We start from the raw sequence: 17,129 nt of genomic DNA, 5'->3' as shown, positions 1-17,129 counted from the left end.
TAGAATGTCAAATTCTATCATGCGATGACTTAGAGATAAAACCAATAACATGATTATGACATGTAATTTGAATTACATCCTAAAGGATGTCAGGATTTTGGTCCTTTCAGACACTGGTAAATGTTTAAATATGGTGTCATAATAAATTAATAAATACATTCTTAGTGACTTTAATTTGTTGCAGTTACCTCTTTGCTGAATTAAACTTTTCCGTATTCTTTCCAGGTACACTCTTGTGGACATACTGCGAGCTATACTGCTGTCTCTAGAAGCTATGATAGAAGATCCGGAACTCCAAGTGAACGGATTTGTTTTAATAATAGACTGGAGCAATTTTACTTTCAAACAGGCTTCAAAACTCACCCCAAGCATGCTGAGACTGGCAATAGAGGGCCTTCAGGTAACAGCATTTTTATTCTGTCACACCTTGCTGAGCTTATCTTCTTTGAATAAACTATACATTCACATTTACTTTTTTATCTAGTTTGCTTAATTGTAAAACATTGCAAAAATGCAAATAAACACAGATGGCGAAATCAAGGGTATATAGTTTGGATACTATTATGATGTAGTAGATATAAAGTTAAGTAAACTTTCAGGACCATTGATTCTATTGATTGAGGTCCCAAAAGCAGATGTGACCTTGTATCTTTCTCTACGTTGGCCCAAAAAATATACCGCATCTTAGTCACCATCATGTGCACTATATGACCAAAAGCATGTGGACACCTAATCATCACACCTATATGAGCTTGCTGGACATCCCATTCTAAAACCTTGGGTATTAATATAGAGATAGCCCCGCTTTGTGGCCATAACAGCCTCCATTCTTCTGAGAAGGCTATCCACAAGATTTCGGATGGTTCTACTTCACAATAATAGCATTTAAAGTGTGCCAAGACAGATTGAGCAGGGCAGACATTTCACAAACTGACTTGTGGCAAAGGTGAAATGATCCTGGTTCCAAAATCAATCAAGTCATCTGTGTGGTCCATGAAAATGTAACATTTAAAACTACTCATGTATTCAATACAACTTGTTCTACTGACAATTTTTGTATCTGGAGATAGAATGCCTATATGCTTGATTGCTTGATTTTATTCACCTGTTAGCAGTGGATGGGACTAAAACGCCTAAACTTCATAATTAAGAGGGGTTTTCACATATTTCTAATAATCATATCAAGGTATTTTTATATTCTTGATGAAAAACGCCAGGAAAAACGCCAAGAAAACTGCCACTGCATTTACCTGCGTTTTGGCGTTATTTCTGGAGTTTTTTCTGGCGTTTTAGCCTTTCTGTGGAAATTGCTTTTTTTGACCTTAGGCAGTTTTTCCAGCCTTTACAAGTTAGAAGTTTCACCCAGCTAAAAGGGATTAGGATAAATGGCAAGTATCTGCCCTCTCCTGATGTCATTTACTTGGTAGACCCTTTTGTCTCTTTTCTGTGGTTTGTAAGGCATGCTTTATTTCGAATGTCTGCTCCTCTGGGAAGATTGGCCCCAAATGATGGTGCAAATTGTTTGCTGTTGCTTTTGGCACGCAGGATCCAGTTGATGCGTCGGGTATGTTTGTTTGTAATGGCATGTTTGTTCCAAATGGTGTAAAATTCAATATGAACCAGTCCAGGACTTTGTTTTGTGTGAAACTGTTTGTTTTCAGCCTATTTCTCATAGGACACACAGATACTGGGTCAATCCTCTGCATTGTAACTGTGGAAAAAACGCCATAAAAAACGCCAAGGCAATAAACCCACATGGCTTTTTCATGGTGTTTTTTCTCTCCCATAGACTTCTATTGGAGAAAAACGCCAAGATTTCTTGCAAAAAAAAAAAGTGTCAACATGCTGCGATTTTGAAAAACTGCCACAGAGCCCAAAAAGCAGAAAAACGCCAAAGAGGACTGAAAAAACGCCAAACAGAAAAACGCCAAGTGGAAATGGCATTTTGCGATTTCCTATTGAAGAACAGCTAACATCTGGCTGCAGCCGTTTTTCACTAAAAAAACGCCAGGTGGCGCTATTGGCGTTTTTATGGGCGTTTTTAGCAAAAAAAAAACAAATGGAAACCTAGCCAAAAAGTTTTCACTGTAGAGAAAAAGAAAGTAAGATGAGGAAATGAGAGAATATAAAAGAAGAGAAAAATCTGATTGATGGGACAAGAAAAAGACAAAGAAATTGCGAGAATAAGGGAAGACGAGAGATATGCAAACTCAGGCTCATTCACAGACACTAACCAATACATTCACTCTAACATACACTCACAGTAATACACACTCACTAACACACACATACATAGACACTAACACGCACATTCAGACTCACTAACACACAAAGACACTCACACAACTCATCCTCAGTCTGTCTTCAATGCAGCTTGCAATGTTACATGACCCTGCTGAATCCAGACGCTGTCTCTTTTTGCAAACTGCCTCTTTATTCTGGGACTATCCTAGGCAAACCCGGACAGGTGGTTATCCTGTAGCTACTTGAGTGCTAATGAAGTTAGAGCATGGCTGGTTCAGCTTTTGAGCTAAGTCTACATTAGCATTAGTGGTTTTATCACTTGTCATGTTTTCACTTTAGTAATGGCCTTACTGACATATAGTGTAGAAGTAGAGGTGTGTGCTCCTGTGCACATTGCTACTCGGCGGTTCCCAGTGTGATCCCCACGCCGGAAGTCTTGCCGCACCCTCTGCCAAGATGACGATAAGGGTGGTGGGAGTTGTATCCCATAAAAGCTGGTGCACAAAAATAGCAAAGAGGCTTGCATACTTGTGAAAATGTAGTTTTTGTTATCTAAAGAGTGACATTCCACACTGGAATTTTTGGTGCCAAATCCGAATTTCATGCCCAATCCTTTCAGTTCCTATTTAACCCCTTTAGTAACCAGTGACCTTGCCCGCTGATGGTCGTCTATGTTCCATAGTGCTTGTCCTCATTGTACATTTTTGTTCATTGGCGCTAATTCTCTGGTTTCCTGACCTTGGCTTGTTATCCGCTGATCCTGATTCTTGGTACCCTGATCTCGGCTTGTTCTGACCATCATTTGGAAACACTTGCGGTTCTACCTGACTTCAGTGTTTCCCACTTCGCTGTGTGTGACAATTTTGTGGTGTTTTGGTCAACTGAACTGGTTTGGGAATAATTTTCATAGTAAAATATTAGAAAAATCATTTCATTATTTTAATGTATTATTCATATTAAATGTTGAACTATACATCTAAAAATGGTAGCAAAATAAAGCTTTATCTTTCCTTGAAAAAAAAAGGATATAATTTGTGTGGGTGTGAAAAAGGAGAATCATGGTTACGGAAACAGTGTAAAAATGCTAAAAAAAAAAGTCTCAGGTTTTTGGCACAAAACACACTCAGTAAAGAAGGAGTTAATAATAATAATAATTTGCATTATTATATGTAATGAACTCTTGCAGATGTGAACACATTATTTCATTGTTCCCATCAGTACCTTCTTTTACTTTAATTATTATTCTTTCATTGGCTCAGTTAAGTCTAATTACTGCATAGTTAAAAATAACAGGAACAAGTTCAGTAATAAAAAGGCAGGTTAAAGCTTAACAATTTAATTCATTAGTGTAAAGGTTTCTATTTGTGGGCTTAATGCTGGTTCTCCTGTGGACATTCCCATTTCCCTTCTGTACTGGTTCTCCTGTGGACATTCCCATTTCCCTTCTGTGAAGAAGTGTTTCCAAGACACTTCATGGGCAAGACTGGATCTACTAGAGGTGACAAGCTCAGCCTCCAGCTGGATCCATGGATTTTCCTGACAACTAACAAGGACCTGTGGGTCCAGGGCCATCTTTAATATGGGTCAAAAAGGAACACTGGCTTGGGACCAGGCTTAACTTCAACACTCATCATAGTCTGGAGATGGAGGTCTATCCACCAGACAGCACAGACCTCCCACTAATGGTTATATAGCATTGTGGCCTACACAGCATGTGCTGGTGCAGAGCACTGATATAAGAAGCCCAACAGCAGGCAGCAGACTAACCTGAAGAAGGAAGGGCTGGTGAAGAGGTCTGTGCGGGGGAATAGGAATGGATTGTCCCACAAAAAATGTGTAGGCAATATCAGGTTAAACAATGTTACATTAGGTTATAATAAATGTTGGACAGGAAGAAACAGCTTCTCCAAAAACACCAGCCAGCTTGCAAAACAGTTATTTTCACTGTTGGTCTACAGGGGTGGAAAGGTATTTTTTGATATTTAATAAGCAACAGGGCTCGGGTTTAAGTGTTGTTTCCAAATTATGCATCACCAATATACTGTATATTAGGAGATTAGACTGGTTTACAGAGGGTATCCTAGGCCGGTTTGGGAGATCAGAGCATCTCAGTGGACTGGTCCACCAATCAGAGCTCCCACATAGCCTCCATGAGGGTTATTGAAGCTGTGCACTAGGATAAATAGCATTGTGCTGACATAAGGTAGTTTTAGCTGCAGCCCTGTCTGAAAACTAACAGTAGCGTTAAAACATTATACAAAATGGAAAATAATATGAAGACATAGTGCAGATGGAGAAAAGGCCCTGCTCTTGGAAGCTTGTACTAATATACTTGGTGACTAATTATTTTGACTGTTGCACTGTTCCACTATTTACACCATAATTCACCGAAAACCTTTGAAATTTTAGAATAACGGTTTCCAATTAACATTAGTGGTGGAAGTGGATTTGCATTCTGCAGCTAGACTTCTAATCCTCATTAACTGTACTTAATTATATTAATGAATATACAGAATATTACATAATGAAATTAGATATAGAAGTCAAGTAACATCAGTTAATGAATAGACTCCATTCACTGGATATTAAAAATAGTGTAATACTATACAGTATATATCTATTTGGGAAATTAATTAGACAAAATATTTTTAAAACTGTTCTGCTGTTAATGTATTATTTATTCCTTTTGTTTTTGGTGACTGATGCTCTTTAATAAAATTAATGGGCACAATTAATTAATTCCATCATGCATTACTCTTTGAGAAATCTTTGAAATGATTGCCTGTTTTAAAAAAAATTAATATGTGCAGTTTAAGACCTGGATTAGTATCTGAAACTGAAGCAAAAATATTTTGCTTCCATTAGCACTGATAAAGACAAGAGCCCAAGCTGTTACCATAGAAACTAATACTGATTACAGTTGTGGATAAAACAATACTAAAATGTTGATATTTAAAAACCAGAATCACTGTGGTTTCCTGTTTGCCTTCCATGAAAAGTATTGTGTTATATATATGATTCTTATGTTGTTAATTTAATCGATTGTTAGCCTGCAATGGCAGGGACCTCTTGTGTACTGGTATGTCTTAACGTGTGTTAATGTTATTGGCTTTTTGGTATTTTGTCATTGTTAATGCTGTTTCCACTTTTTGTTTGTTTAAAAAATATTCTTAGACCAAACTGCCATGTGGTACAAGAAAAAGAGGCATGCACTAAGTAGCACTACCTAGCAACAGGGCCAATCTGGGCATGACTATGCGGCCCTGTGACTTTAAGGCCAGCTGCTGCCATATGACAAATGTGTGGCTTGGCTGGGTATGTGCGGACACATGTTATGATTCTAAGCTTCTGTAGCCTGCAGCCCCACGTATTCAGCACCTGGAGTGGCAATCAGTTAGTATTTGGCCTTGTTGGCCACCGGCCCACTGAGCATTTGCCAAATAGCACATGCAGGCCTGTCTAGCAAAATGAATGGGTCAGTTTTATATGTTTCAACACTATAAGCTCAGAAAGGAGAATTGGTAGGTGAGAAAGTAAATCGTTTCAGATAATATACTATATAGCTTAATAAATGATGCTCATTGCAATGGCATTGGGATGTAACTTGCTTTTACACATCACTGATATAATATTGTTTATGGCCAAGCTCCCCAGAGAGTCTTACCCTTCCTCCTTTGCTAAACAGCGAGTATATGCAGGTTGGCAGAGAGTGCATGTTTGCATGAGCAAACTTACATGGGTTGGAATAAAGTCCAAATCACAAATTCGCCATTGCCAAGTGGATTGGGAGTGAATAGGAAATGAATACTCAGCTTGTACAAGGAAAGTGAATTGATGGGGTTGAAAAAGTAAGCAACTCGTGGATTCAATAACCCACAAGTTGCAAATGCCAGTTTTAACTTAGTTCCTTTAAAGGGATAACAGATGACATGTGGTTCACCAACCCCCACGAACACTGCAAAATATTTTCGAAAATCATTGTTAAATGAATTTATAAAAAAAATAAAATATGAAAAGAATGGAGTGGAGTGATGGGTTATTAAATGATTAACCCTTGAAGGAGTATAAAGCTCATATATACCTCTCTCGTCCCTCATACTTCGTAGTGGGGTATGTAATGTTTTAAAATCAACATATGGAACGCTCAGAGCCCACCATTTGCCTTTCTTCCATTCTCAGCATTCCATGTAGCACATAGATAAACAATAATAAACTACCCTTGGGTACGCATAGAGCCTACTTATGCACCCCCTGCTTCCCATCCACTGCCCATTGGGATAGGAGGGTATAAAGTATATTTAACTTTTTGAAAAAGAGCAGAAACAGTCCCATGTCTTTCATCCTTGGCCTGCCCCCTGTTCTGTCACGAAGGGGATTGAGTAAAAAAAGTACCTACAACCTCCATCCAATACATCCCAGTAAAAACCTCCAATCCTCAGTTCAAAGCCTTGGGGACCCCTGATTTATGAATTCATTAATTTATTTTTTAACCACAGGGATTGTATTTTTACATAAAATGTTGCAAGTTGCAGTTGAGAATCCAAATATGAAAGATGATCAATATACATAAATCCATTATTAATACATCACATAATAACATATCCTAAGCTGATTTTTAAATTGATCTTGATAAGACATTGTATTTACTTGGTTTTATTATTTTTGTGGTTAATATGAACTTTTCCATTGCATTTAGTAGGAATATTTCAGGTTTACTAGTGCATACTCATTTGCAAATCTCCATCGGTTGTGAAATATAAAAAAGCCAATTAAAATGTCACACATATAACATCAGGGACGTAAGCTAGTAACAGTTCACCCTACTGCATGAGGGTATGATTCTGTGTTATTTCTGTTCATATAAAATAATAGAAGATGTCATATCATTTTCCATAAAACAAGACACAAGACTCAGCATATCTATTTCATAGGTTAAATTTCTGAGATAAAAAAAGGTCACATTCAATTAGGAAGCTATGATTTTTCTGTATCACAGAGAATGGGACGTGTCTCTTTCCTGGGAGGAAACTGTTTAAGATGTTTAGTGCAAATTGTCCTCTGACTGGGCCACTGTGAGAAATATTGGGACTCAGTACAGGCTTAAAGTCTGGGCCCCCATACCCCTCCAAACACCCACACACATACCAATAACAAATACTAACGTGCACACACTCATGCTAACACAATCACTTGCTGAAAAAATACAATAATTGTCATTACATCAGTGGTGATGATGTCGCATCCATTACAGGATTAGGTATTGAGGTTGGTAATTAAGGTTTTTGTATTTTGTAATTGTGCAATACTACATTTGCACAGTATGTGTACTGTCTGAATCATGGGCATTCTGCAACTTTATACATCAACCTTGTTGCCAATCACATTCTTTTGGTACTGGAATCAATCCTGAGATTTGTGTTTTTCTTAAAGGTTGATGCCCTGTAATCCTAACACCTTTTAGTGAAATATATTGCTCTGTTACTTAGCTTCAAGCAGCAGCACTAATATGTTACCCAACATTCCAAGAGTCCAAAGTGGGAGACCTTTGTCTGGGGTGGGATTGGAGATGGGACCAGAGTCAGGACCATCAACCTACCCTAACCACCCAGCCATCTGGCAATCTATTGAAGGAGAACACCATGATATGGCATCATATTACGTTCCCTGCTTCAATATATTTAAAGGTGGCCATTACAGTTCAGACATGCTTACTTTAACCTTTAATGATTTATCTGAAACATTATTTTGGCACAAAGCCGCAATATATACATTATTTAGTTAAATAGCAAATATTTAATCAGGAAGATTACATTTTATAATTATATAGCGATAAAATGTTTATAAAATACCTTTGTGAAAATGGGTATTTACTGCTGGTATTTCTCAATACTATATTATGAAATATGTGAATAGGAATGAACAAACAACAACAGAAATATGAAGTGAGCAAAAAATACTATATTAGCAAAATATTGAAATATTCTTAGGGCAACTTAAATGTTCTATTCTTTATATACATACCCAGGATACAAATACAGATCAGTCATCTAGTGCTTTGGTTTTTTTTTTTCTGTTCTGTTCTGGCTTAAGCCTGTTCTCCCTAATTAATGATTTCACCAGGTGTATTTTTGAGCTAATAAGTTGATTGCTGGCATTGTATGTTTCACTTGAAGCTGTTGTGGCTAAAGCCATGCCAAAAGTCAACATGAAACAATATTCCATTTATAACTCACATTTTTTAGGATGTTACCATTTTCATAAAGTTAAAATGATATAGTAGTTGCATATATATATATATATATATATATATATATATATATATATATATATATATATAATTAAATGTAATATAAATTAAAACTGGATGGCATGAACTAAGACAGCTAGAACCACATATTCATCTATATATGATGAATACATGAGCAGTTAGTTCTTTAAATGCATACTTTTTATACTTAAAATAATTATAATTGGAATTATAAATGTTATATTTATAAACACTATAGGGAAATATTTTTTTTACCTTTATGTGTCAAAATAGTCTTACCTTACCTATTCCTATTTTGAGTGAGTTCTACCTGTTGATTACAAGCTAAAAGGCTAAATTAAAAAAAATAAAGTTTGGTGTACCTCTTACTGAAAGGTATAATATTATGTGAAAATGCTACCTTTCTTCCATTACATTTCACACTGCACACAAATCTACATATTAATTTCCCTCAAGGTTCCCATGGGAGGAAAATGACAAGATCACGCCATTAACTAGGATACACATAGGAAGGTGTTTTACTAAAAAATTTTAGGAGAAAATCTAGGCACTGTAAATGTGATGAACAACAACATACATTTTCAATTTTAAAATGTATGGGTTAATTGAATGTAGTAGAAAAAAGGAGCTTGGGATAAACAATAGTCATAGTGCAAAGCTTAAAAATGTGTCTTATCGCCATAGCAACCAGCTCCTGGGTGTATTTTACAATCACACAGAGATCTGATCCACAGAGGGATGTGTAAAATATCTCTGTGTTTAAATTGTGACCCTATTCATCTAACGGAGAGTGGTCACAATTGCAGCTTATGAGCATCTCAGAGACCACTCCTGTTTGGAGTGTGAGTATTTTAACCCCAATCTCTGAGCCTCTGGGTGAATGGTCAGATTTCCAAGGTATTTGCATGTATAAAATAAGAGTATTGATGCAAGAACAGAAAATTATATTTTGCCACTAAACAAACCACTGGATAGACCAAGAGTCTTAAAGGAGGGGGGTCTGCCACTCATCAGGGAGGTTCCACACTGTCATTGAGGAAATTCCCTCTCCCTCAATGTCTCTCTAATTTCTCTGCCGACCGCTTTGGAGTCCCTGTCTCCTTTTCTGCAGCTTTGCTTCTTCTTTCTTTTGTCCGCTTGTCCCCAGGAGCAACTTAAGGGCAGAGCCATGGCGTGCACCACGTGGATAGCCTCTCCCCCGTTCCTCCAATTGGGGAGAAGGTGTGCACGGAAGCTCATAGCTTTTTGTGGAAAAGTTCTGTGAGGTCTGGTCAGTGGAATTAACGTCATGGAAAAGCAGACAAAGAAAGAGATAGAAGAAGAAGAAGACAAGGCAAGAAAAGAAGTGGAGCTGGTAGAGGGGCATTGAAAGAGAAAGTGTGAGAGAGCATCAGAGTGTGTGAGAAAGTAAGAGTGAGAAAGAGTGAGAGTGAATGTGAGAAAGCGTGAGTAAGAGTAAGTGAGCGTTTGTGTGTTTTTACAATTTAAAAGGGTGGGGGAAATACAGGATGCGGGCCGGGTACCAAATACTCTAGGAATGCCCCTGCCTAGAGCATGAAGTACAGATTTCTTACTGATCCATAAGAAAAGCATTTTGGAATTGGAAAGATTAGAAAAAGGAGCTAAAATTAATGAAGGGATGGAGGGACTGAATTATGATTAACACTTGTCCAAACTGTCGCCTTAGCTGTGATCTCATAACTTTGTTCAAATATATTGAAGGTCAATACAAAGCCCTGGAGAGGGAATTATTAATTCCATGGACTAGACAAATAGTAAGAGGCCGCCATCCAAGATATATTCTTTACTGTGAAGGCTAAAGCTAAGTAGGAAAGTGGTGAGGGCCAAAAGGGCATATCCTTCTAAGAATACTTAGTTTGGCTTATTTTTGACACGTGAGGGGCTTTATTAGCATTTTAATTATCAGCAGTTGATCCAGGAAGAAACACTAGTGCCTTTTCATCATTTTTTTTATTTGTCAGGCAAAATTGACATTAATTTGAAATTGACAAAGTTTTTTTGTCTTTGTCAGGACTAACATCAATAAGGATATCTTGGAGAGATTAAACTTGATGGATTTATTCCCATTTAGGTAGCTATTTAACTATATCTGAGCCTCCTACTTTTCTCACTGGTATATCTATACTGAAATCAGTGCCAGAATACATGTGACATATTTTGGAATCTCTTTCCATAAACAGAGTAACATATTTTGCAACCATTTAGTTGTCTCCATTAGCAAACCACTACAATAGAATCTTTCTGATTAATTATTGACAGGCTTTGTAGACGTCACTTCAATAAATGCCCCATTGGGTACTTCTGACATCCACAAGGACTGATTTAAATGCACTTTGCCTTACTAAAGGGTAAATATTAGATGAGTCTTAAGGTCAGGTCATTAGTATATTGTAGTTCCTAGGTATCCTCATCACTTCAGGTATTTAGAGATACCTGGACACCTTTATATCTCCCCACACAGGACAGCATCTGACAGATGTAGTCCAGCAGTATGTAGGATTTTTAAGTAACTTGTACCTGTTGTCTATCTGAATGATATACACAAGGCCAGATTGAGGAGCTTTGTGCCCGGGAGCAATTATACAGAAAGAACCCCTGCTCTGAACTTCCTTCTTTCAGCGAGCACTTTTTTTCTCTGCTTTCTGCCTCTTGATGTTTTTTTTTCTTTCTTCTGTTCTATTCTTTCCTCTCTCTCTCTCTCTCTCTTTGGCAATTTATTTTGCTCTATCTGTTTTTGCATCTCGTTTGCTGACATATTTTCCTCACACAAGTACGCACACACTAGACTTGTGCATTTATTTCACATAATTCTTCATGAAAATTGCCTATTGTTTCTGTTCACACTAATAAACGAAAATTCATCATGATTTATCCATTTGGTGCCACGTGTAGTCGTCATTACAAGCCATTTTGGCGCCATTTCAAGCCGTTTTGGTGCTCACTGATGAGCTAAAGTGGGAGGGACTTGTATAGGAGCGTACATATCAGTAATTGATAGGTAGAAGTAGCCAAAAAAAAAGGGGGTAGTCTCATTGATGGTAATTGCTGTGATTGATGGGTCCAACAACCTGTGGGAGTTTTCCTTACTTTTTCCACTCTGGCCAGTCAGCATTTACAAGGGGAAGGGACAAGCAATAGATATATAAGTGTGCTGTCGCCATTTTAACTTGTCAGTAGCAGCAGTTAGAGACTGATTGGAGTTGGAGTGTGAGACAGGGAGCTAATTTAGCTTAGCAGAGCCTGAGATTAATGCTCACTACTCGTAAAGACATGGTTGGATAAGTCTGGTGTGGAAAAACTTGACTGGCTGCACAAAAACCTGACCGCAACCCCATTAAATACTTTTGGGATGCATTTCGAGTTCCAAGCTGGGCCTTCTGGTCCAACATCAGTGCCTGACCTCACAAATGCTCTACTGGATGAATGGGCAACAATTCCCACAGAAACACAACAAAATCTTGAGGAAAGCCTTCCCAGAAGAGTGGAAGCTGTTATAGCTGCAAAAGGGGGGCGGGGGGAGACTTCATATTAATATCTATGTATTTAGAATGCAATGTCCTAAAAGTCCCTGTTGGTTGGTCCATATACCAATTTTTTTGTCCATATAGTAGCAAACAGGAAGCTCACCCTACCTTTATAATGTTAGTAACGCCCCTAAAAAATATAAAGAGCTAGATGTTGTATGTATTTTAAATCATTAAAGTTACCGTACTTCCTGAAATGGTTGCCAATTTTACCAATAGCACAATTTTATATCAAAGTTATCTCTGTGATTCATTTTTATTCTCTTTATAAAGATGGTGTAGCTGGTTCTTGTTTTATGTGTTATCATTTTAGCGCATCTAAAAGATAATGTTTAGTGAGTGTCACAACAACGGAGGCTGTGAGTTATTATAATGTATTAAATCTTCAGTATGTTCTTTATTATATGCATGAGAATAAATAACTACATTGTACTGATACGTGTAGTTTATTGATATTCTACGAGGGGGTGATTCTGTGGGTGTATAATTCATCATCTACCAAGAAAAAGCTACAACTGCTAGTGCTATGACCACATTCACTTACGCAAGAAGCATAATGGATTTTTAACCCTTAAAGGAAGTTTTTATACAACCTAATGGGAGGTTGTATAATTTCAGTGTAGTGTATAGTGCACGTTGTATAAAGCATACAATGGATGTTATGGATGTACAGTAGAAAAAGTAGAAACCAGTGGTATATTTTAGCTAACTGAACTATTCCATTAGCTGCGATGGTAATAAGATCACTTTTCAAAGACTGTACTAGTATTGCCTATACACAACCCTCATTACCTATATGCATAACCCCCCCCATTACCCATATACATAAAACTTGAACTTGATATCTTTTACTGGGCCAACAGAACAATATGTAGTTACATAAGCTTTGGGAAAATCAGAGGCCTCTTCCTTCTGAAGAGGAGCCCTCTGGGGTCTCAAAAGCTTATGTTAAACCTTTTCTATGCTGGCCCAATAAAGGACATAAACGTCGACTAAACACTCCAATATAAATTGCATGGTGGACTGTAGTCCAGATTGTAGAACTGTATTTCAGATTGACTTAATTCCACCAGTTTTTACTGGCGGCGATTCAATTGATTGCTCTTGGCTAATTAACGTTTATCTATATAAAATATACTGTATGGTTTTTCTGCACAGACGTGCAAGCTTGAGTCTAGCCTGTCATCCTAATGATAGATTAATTCCCATAGAGGCGCCAAAATTACACTGTGACCTTTTCCTTGTCCTTTTCTAAAAGCCTCATCTACCATCAATTAAACCATGTGACAGTCTGGAGGAAGAAATGTCCTACTGAATAAAGCCTCAGTCCGTCTGACATGTTTAAGCAATTCCTTCTGGCTCTGTCAACAGAATTTGCAGTGTATGAAATTACATATAAATTAAACCATGACGGCAAAGTTAACCTATTCTGTAAAATTATATGTTCTTGCAAACATTGAAATTTGTTCTTAACACCCTGTATGTATAGATGAGTTGGAAAGTTAGGGCGAAACAGATCAGAGACAACAGAAAAACATATATTGACTTGAACATACTGTAAATGTAAAATACTCCTCAAATTTCCCATATAGGGTGGGGGGCAGTCCCTCTTGGGGGATAAAGTGTTTATGAATTGTGTAAACAAAATACATTATTATGTATTATGACAGGGGTGTCCAACCTCCGTCCCTCCAGCTGCTGCAGGACCACATCTCCCATAATGCTCTTTCAGCTAAGGGGCTGGCTGAGGAGTATGGGAGATGTAGTCCTGCAGCAGCTGAAGGGCCGCAGGTTGGACACCCCTGTATTATGACAAGCTAACAATAAGCTTAAATGGGAAATTATCCAAAGGTGAATTCATTTACCATTGAAGAAGCAATTACTAAATATTTATTTGCAACATTATATATATATAATGTCATTTATAATAAATTAATCTCAACCAATGAGCCCCCTGACATGCTTAGTTGATAGGGTCATTGTAAAAAAAAGGGATTTCCAGCTTTTATGTTTGTTTGTTAAGGCTTAGTCAATTATTATATGAAATATGGTTTTGAGATATATGACGTCACCCCCAGAAAAAGCCAAAAAGCATTTTTTTGTGTAATGTAGTCATTTACAGATGCAGTTGTTCCCGGTACATAGTTCAATCACAACTAACAGGCTTATGTTAAAGAAGCCCCCAGTACTTTCTAACGATCATGCGAGTGATTGCGAGTGTGACATGACCAAAATACTTTTTTTTTTTTTAGCATTTTACAGCATCACTTGGCTTCTTTGATGGATCTTTCACCATTTGGCTTTTGACAATGTCGGTTCCTTCGTTTTTATTGTTTAAAGCAAAACACATTATTGCTCATCTGGTTATAGTTGTGCTTGTTTTGCTGCCTTAATTCACTATTTGCTTAATTACTGTTTAAAGCTACATTGTAGAACGGGTACTTTAAATTGCTACTTTCACTTTGTTTTACATTTACTGCTGGATATCTAGCAACAAAGGGCAGATGGAGTGAGTAAGAAGAGACAAAAATAGCATTTCTTTTTTACAAGCAGCGAACATTGAGGAAACCTCCGGAGGCTGGTATAAATTATACATAAAACCGTATTTATTATTTGCAAGTCTGTTTTAAAGCTTTTCTGGGTTAACCAGAGGCCTGCTTATTACTCCTTACTGTAAGTCACATGTGTTGGCTGTGATTTCTTAAATTTGTCCCTGTTACGTGAATATAAATAATGTATTTCTCTTTTACAGGATAGTTTTCCTGCACGCTTTGGTGGAATCCATTTTGTCAATCAACCCTGGTATATTCATGCCTTGTATACTGTCATAAGACCTTTTTTAAAAGAAAAGACGAGGAAAAGGGTAAATTATTTATTCATCGCAAATATTTTAACTTCAAATTCCTCTTCTGTTAAATACTGCATCATGTATTATGAATGAATTATGTAATGTGATATGTGAATACTTTAGTATTTAAATTGGAGAATACAAAATTGCATCTTTTAAAATGAAAAACACTTGTAGTAATCGACTGAATTGTTTGATTGTAATAAGCTGCTATAGGAAGTCGTTTATCTTATTGGGCAGATTTATGGGAAAACCCACCCCTGGAATTTTCTTCCAAAATATGTTGCCATGCATTATATATATATATAAATTCTCCACGACCTGTAATTCTGCTTTTCTGTGCTAAACATGTGCATTTAGTATATAGTTTTAATTCTTGTTTGTTTTTTGTGTAGATATTTTTGCATGGGAATAATCTCAATAGCTTGCATCAGCTGATTCACCCAGAGATTCTACCATCTGAGTTTGGTGGAATGCTGCCACCATATGATATGGGGACATGGGCGAGAACGCTACTGGACCATGAGTATGATGATGAGAGTGAATATAACGTAGACTCATACAGTATGACAACAAAAGATATGGAAAAAGATTTGTCTCCCAAATCCATGAAAAGGTACTTTTACTCACAGAAGGCCAAGCTGGGTCCAGAACAACTGCAAGGTTGATGTCTAAATCTGTGCTAAAGCAAACTCTGTTCAAATGTGGTTAGATGGCCATCTGTAGAGCAATAATTTGAGAACTAGCACCTTCTTTTTTTATAGCAGTTTAGCAGTCTACAGGGTTATATCCCGGTGAAACGGAAATGTATGTATGCATGTCTTCAGACATTAAAAGGGTCTGGATGGACACCTTTATATATGGTTCTCCTGCATTTTATTGTTGAGTAAGACACAGCTCTTGAGCAGAGTAGGGGTTGTGGACCAGAAAACCTATCTTGCAGGTAACTGTTGCTATCATTTGGGTTCATTTAATGGTACATGATAGATAATGTACACTTCAACTTTTTTTTGGGTAATAACAGCCAGTAATATGTAGGTATGGACTTCTAAAACTTAGATGTGCTGTAAACCATGCAGTACCATGGACAGAGCTTGAAAATGGCACAAAGGGATGATTGTTATCAGCAATAGATTTGCTCCTCTGTGGTTATAGGCAGCTGCAACAAACTTCTATTCTCAGCCACGTACTAATACAAGGATCCACGTACTAATATAAGGAGATCCGTAACAAAGCTGATTACAAAGCTGATTATGTGAAATATAACCTGTATGTAGAAAATTCTATTTAAGCACTATTTACGCTATAAAAAATGCCCTATAGTGTCCTCTTAGTAACTGTTTTAGCCTAGCAACACGATTTTCAAGGCTGCAGCTCTGAGTGCTAAGCATAAGCAATACTGCAACGCTCTATACAGAGAATATGAAAAAGCATCAAGCATAACGCTTTACATTAAACATTGCTCATGCCACTTAAAAAGGGATCTGGGTCCTGATAACCTGTATTCTTTCTTTTAATTGCAGATCGCAGTCAGTTGTGGATCCTGGGGTGCTGAAACACAATGACAAAAATGAGGATGAAAACATGCAGCCGTTACTGTCACTTGATTAGCAGCTTTTCAAGTGATGAAGAGAAGAATTACTATTCCAGGAATACCTAAACTCTTAACAGGAATGTACCAACTGGAAATTTATTATACAGGTTGACATAATATAATGTTAAAAAAAAAGACAATAGTGTCTCTCTACTTTGCAGTTTTCAGAGGCCTCCTATGGAATAACACATTTGTTCTGTAAGTGCCAATTTGTTTGTAAATAACATGCCCCATGATCTAAGTGATCAATAGAACAATATCGTGAAAAAAGCCGCATTTAAAAACTGTACATTGTAAAAGAAAAAAAAAATAGTACAAAATATTTACACATATTATCATAGTAGGTTTCATCCCATGACCGGCGAATGTGTCAGGTGCCGAGGATCTGGAGCTGGCAGGGTGCACTTCTATGAGGTTCTCTCCTATATTAGTAGGCAAGTGCACGCAGGAGGTGGCATCAGGAGGGGGTGCCAGAAACATAGTTTGTCTAGGGCAGGAGAAACCCAAGGGCCTGCCCCGTTCCATCCTGTTATTGAAAGCCATATAGCAGCTACCACACTGCTTTTTACTAGAAAAAAAACTGAAGAAAGAAATCTCCATGAGTAATTGCTTTATTAATTGAAAAGGTGT

General features: G+C 37.3%; 1 protein-coding gene across 1 annotated transcript in view; it reads left to right on the top strand.

Annotated features, from left to right (window-relative positions):
* CLVS2 (clavesin 2) overlaps positions 1-16,790 on the top strand; it is a 31,523-nt gene extending 14,733 nt beyond the window's left edge. The window contains exons 2-5 of the mRNA XM_053459021.1: positions 226-400; positions 14,810-14,920; positions 15,301-15,521; positions 16,429-16,790. Of these exons, the coding sequence (XP_053314996.1) occupies positions 226-400; positions 14,810-14,920; positions 15,301-15,521; positions 16,429-16,516 (595 nt within the window). The 3' untranslated portion in view covers positions 16,517-16,790. The remainder of the gene's footprint in view (positions 1-225; positions 401-14,809; positions 14,921-15,300; positions 15,522-16,428) is intronic.
* Positions 16,791-17,129: the final 339 nt, after the last annotated feature.

Source organism: Spea bombifrons, chromosome 3 (assembly GCF_027358695.1).
Source record: "Spea bombifrons isolate aSpeBom1 chromosome 3, aSpeBom1.2.pri, whole genome shotgun sequence".
NCBI classification, from domain to species: Eukaryota; Metazoa; Chordata; class Amphibia; order Anura; family Pelobatidae; genus Spea; species Spea bombifrons.
Note: the sequence above shows the minus strand (reverse complement) of the source record. Positions and strands in the feature narration are given on the sequence as shown.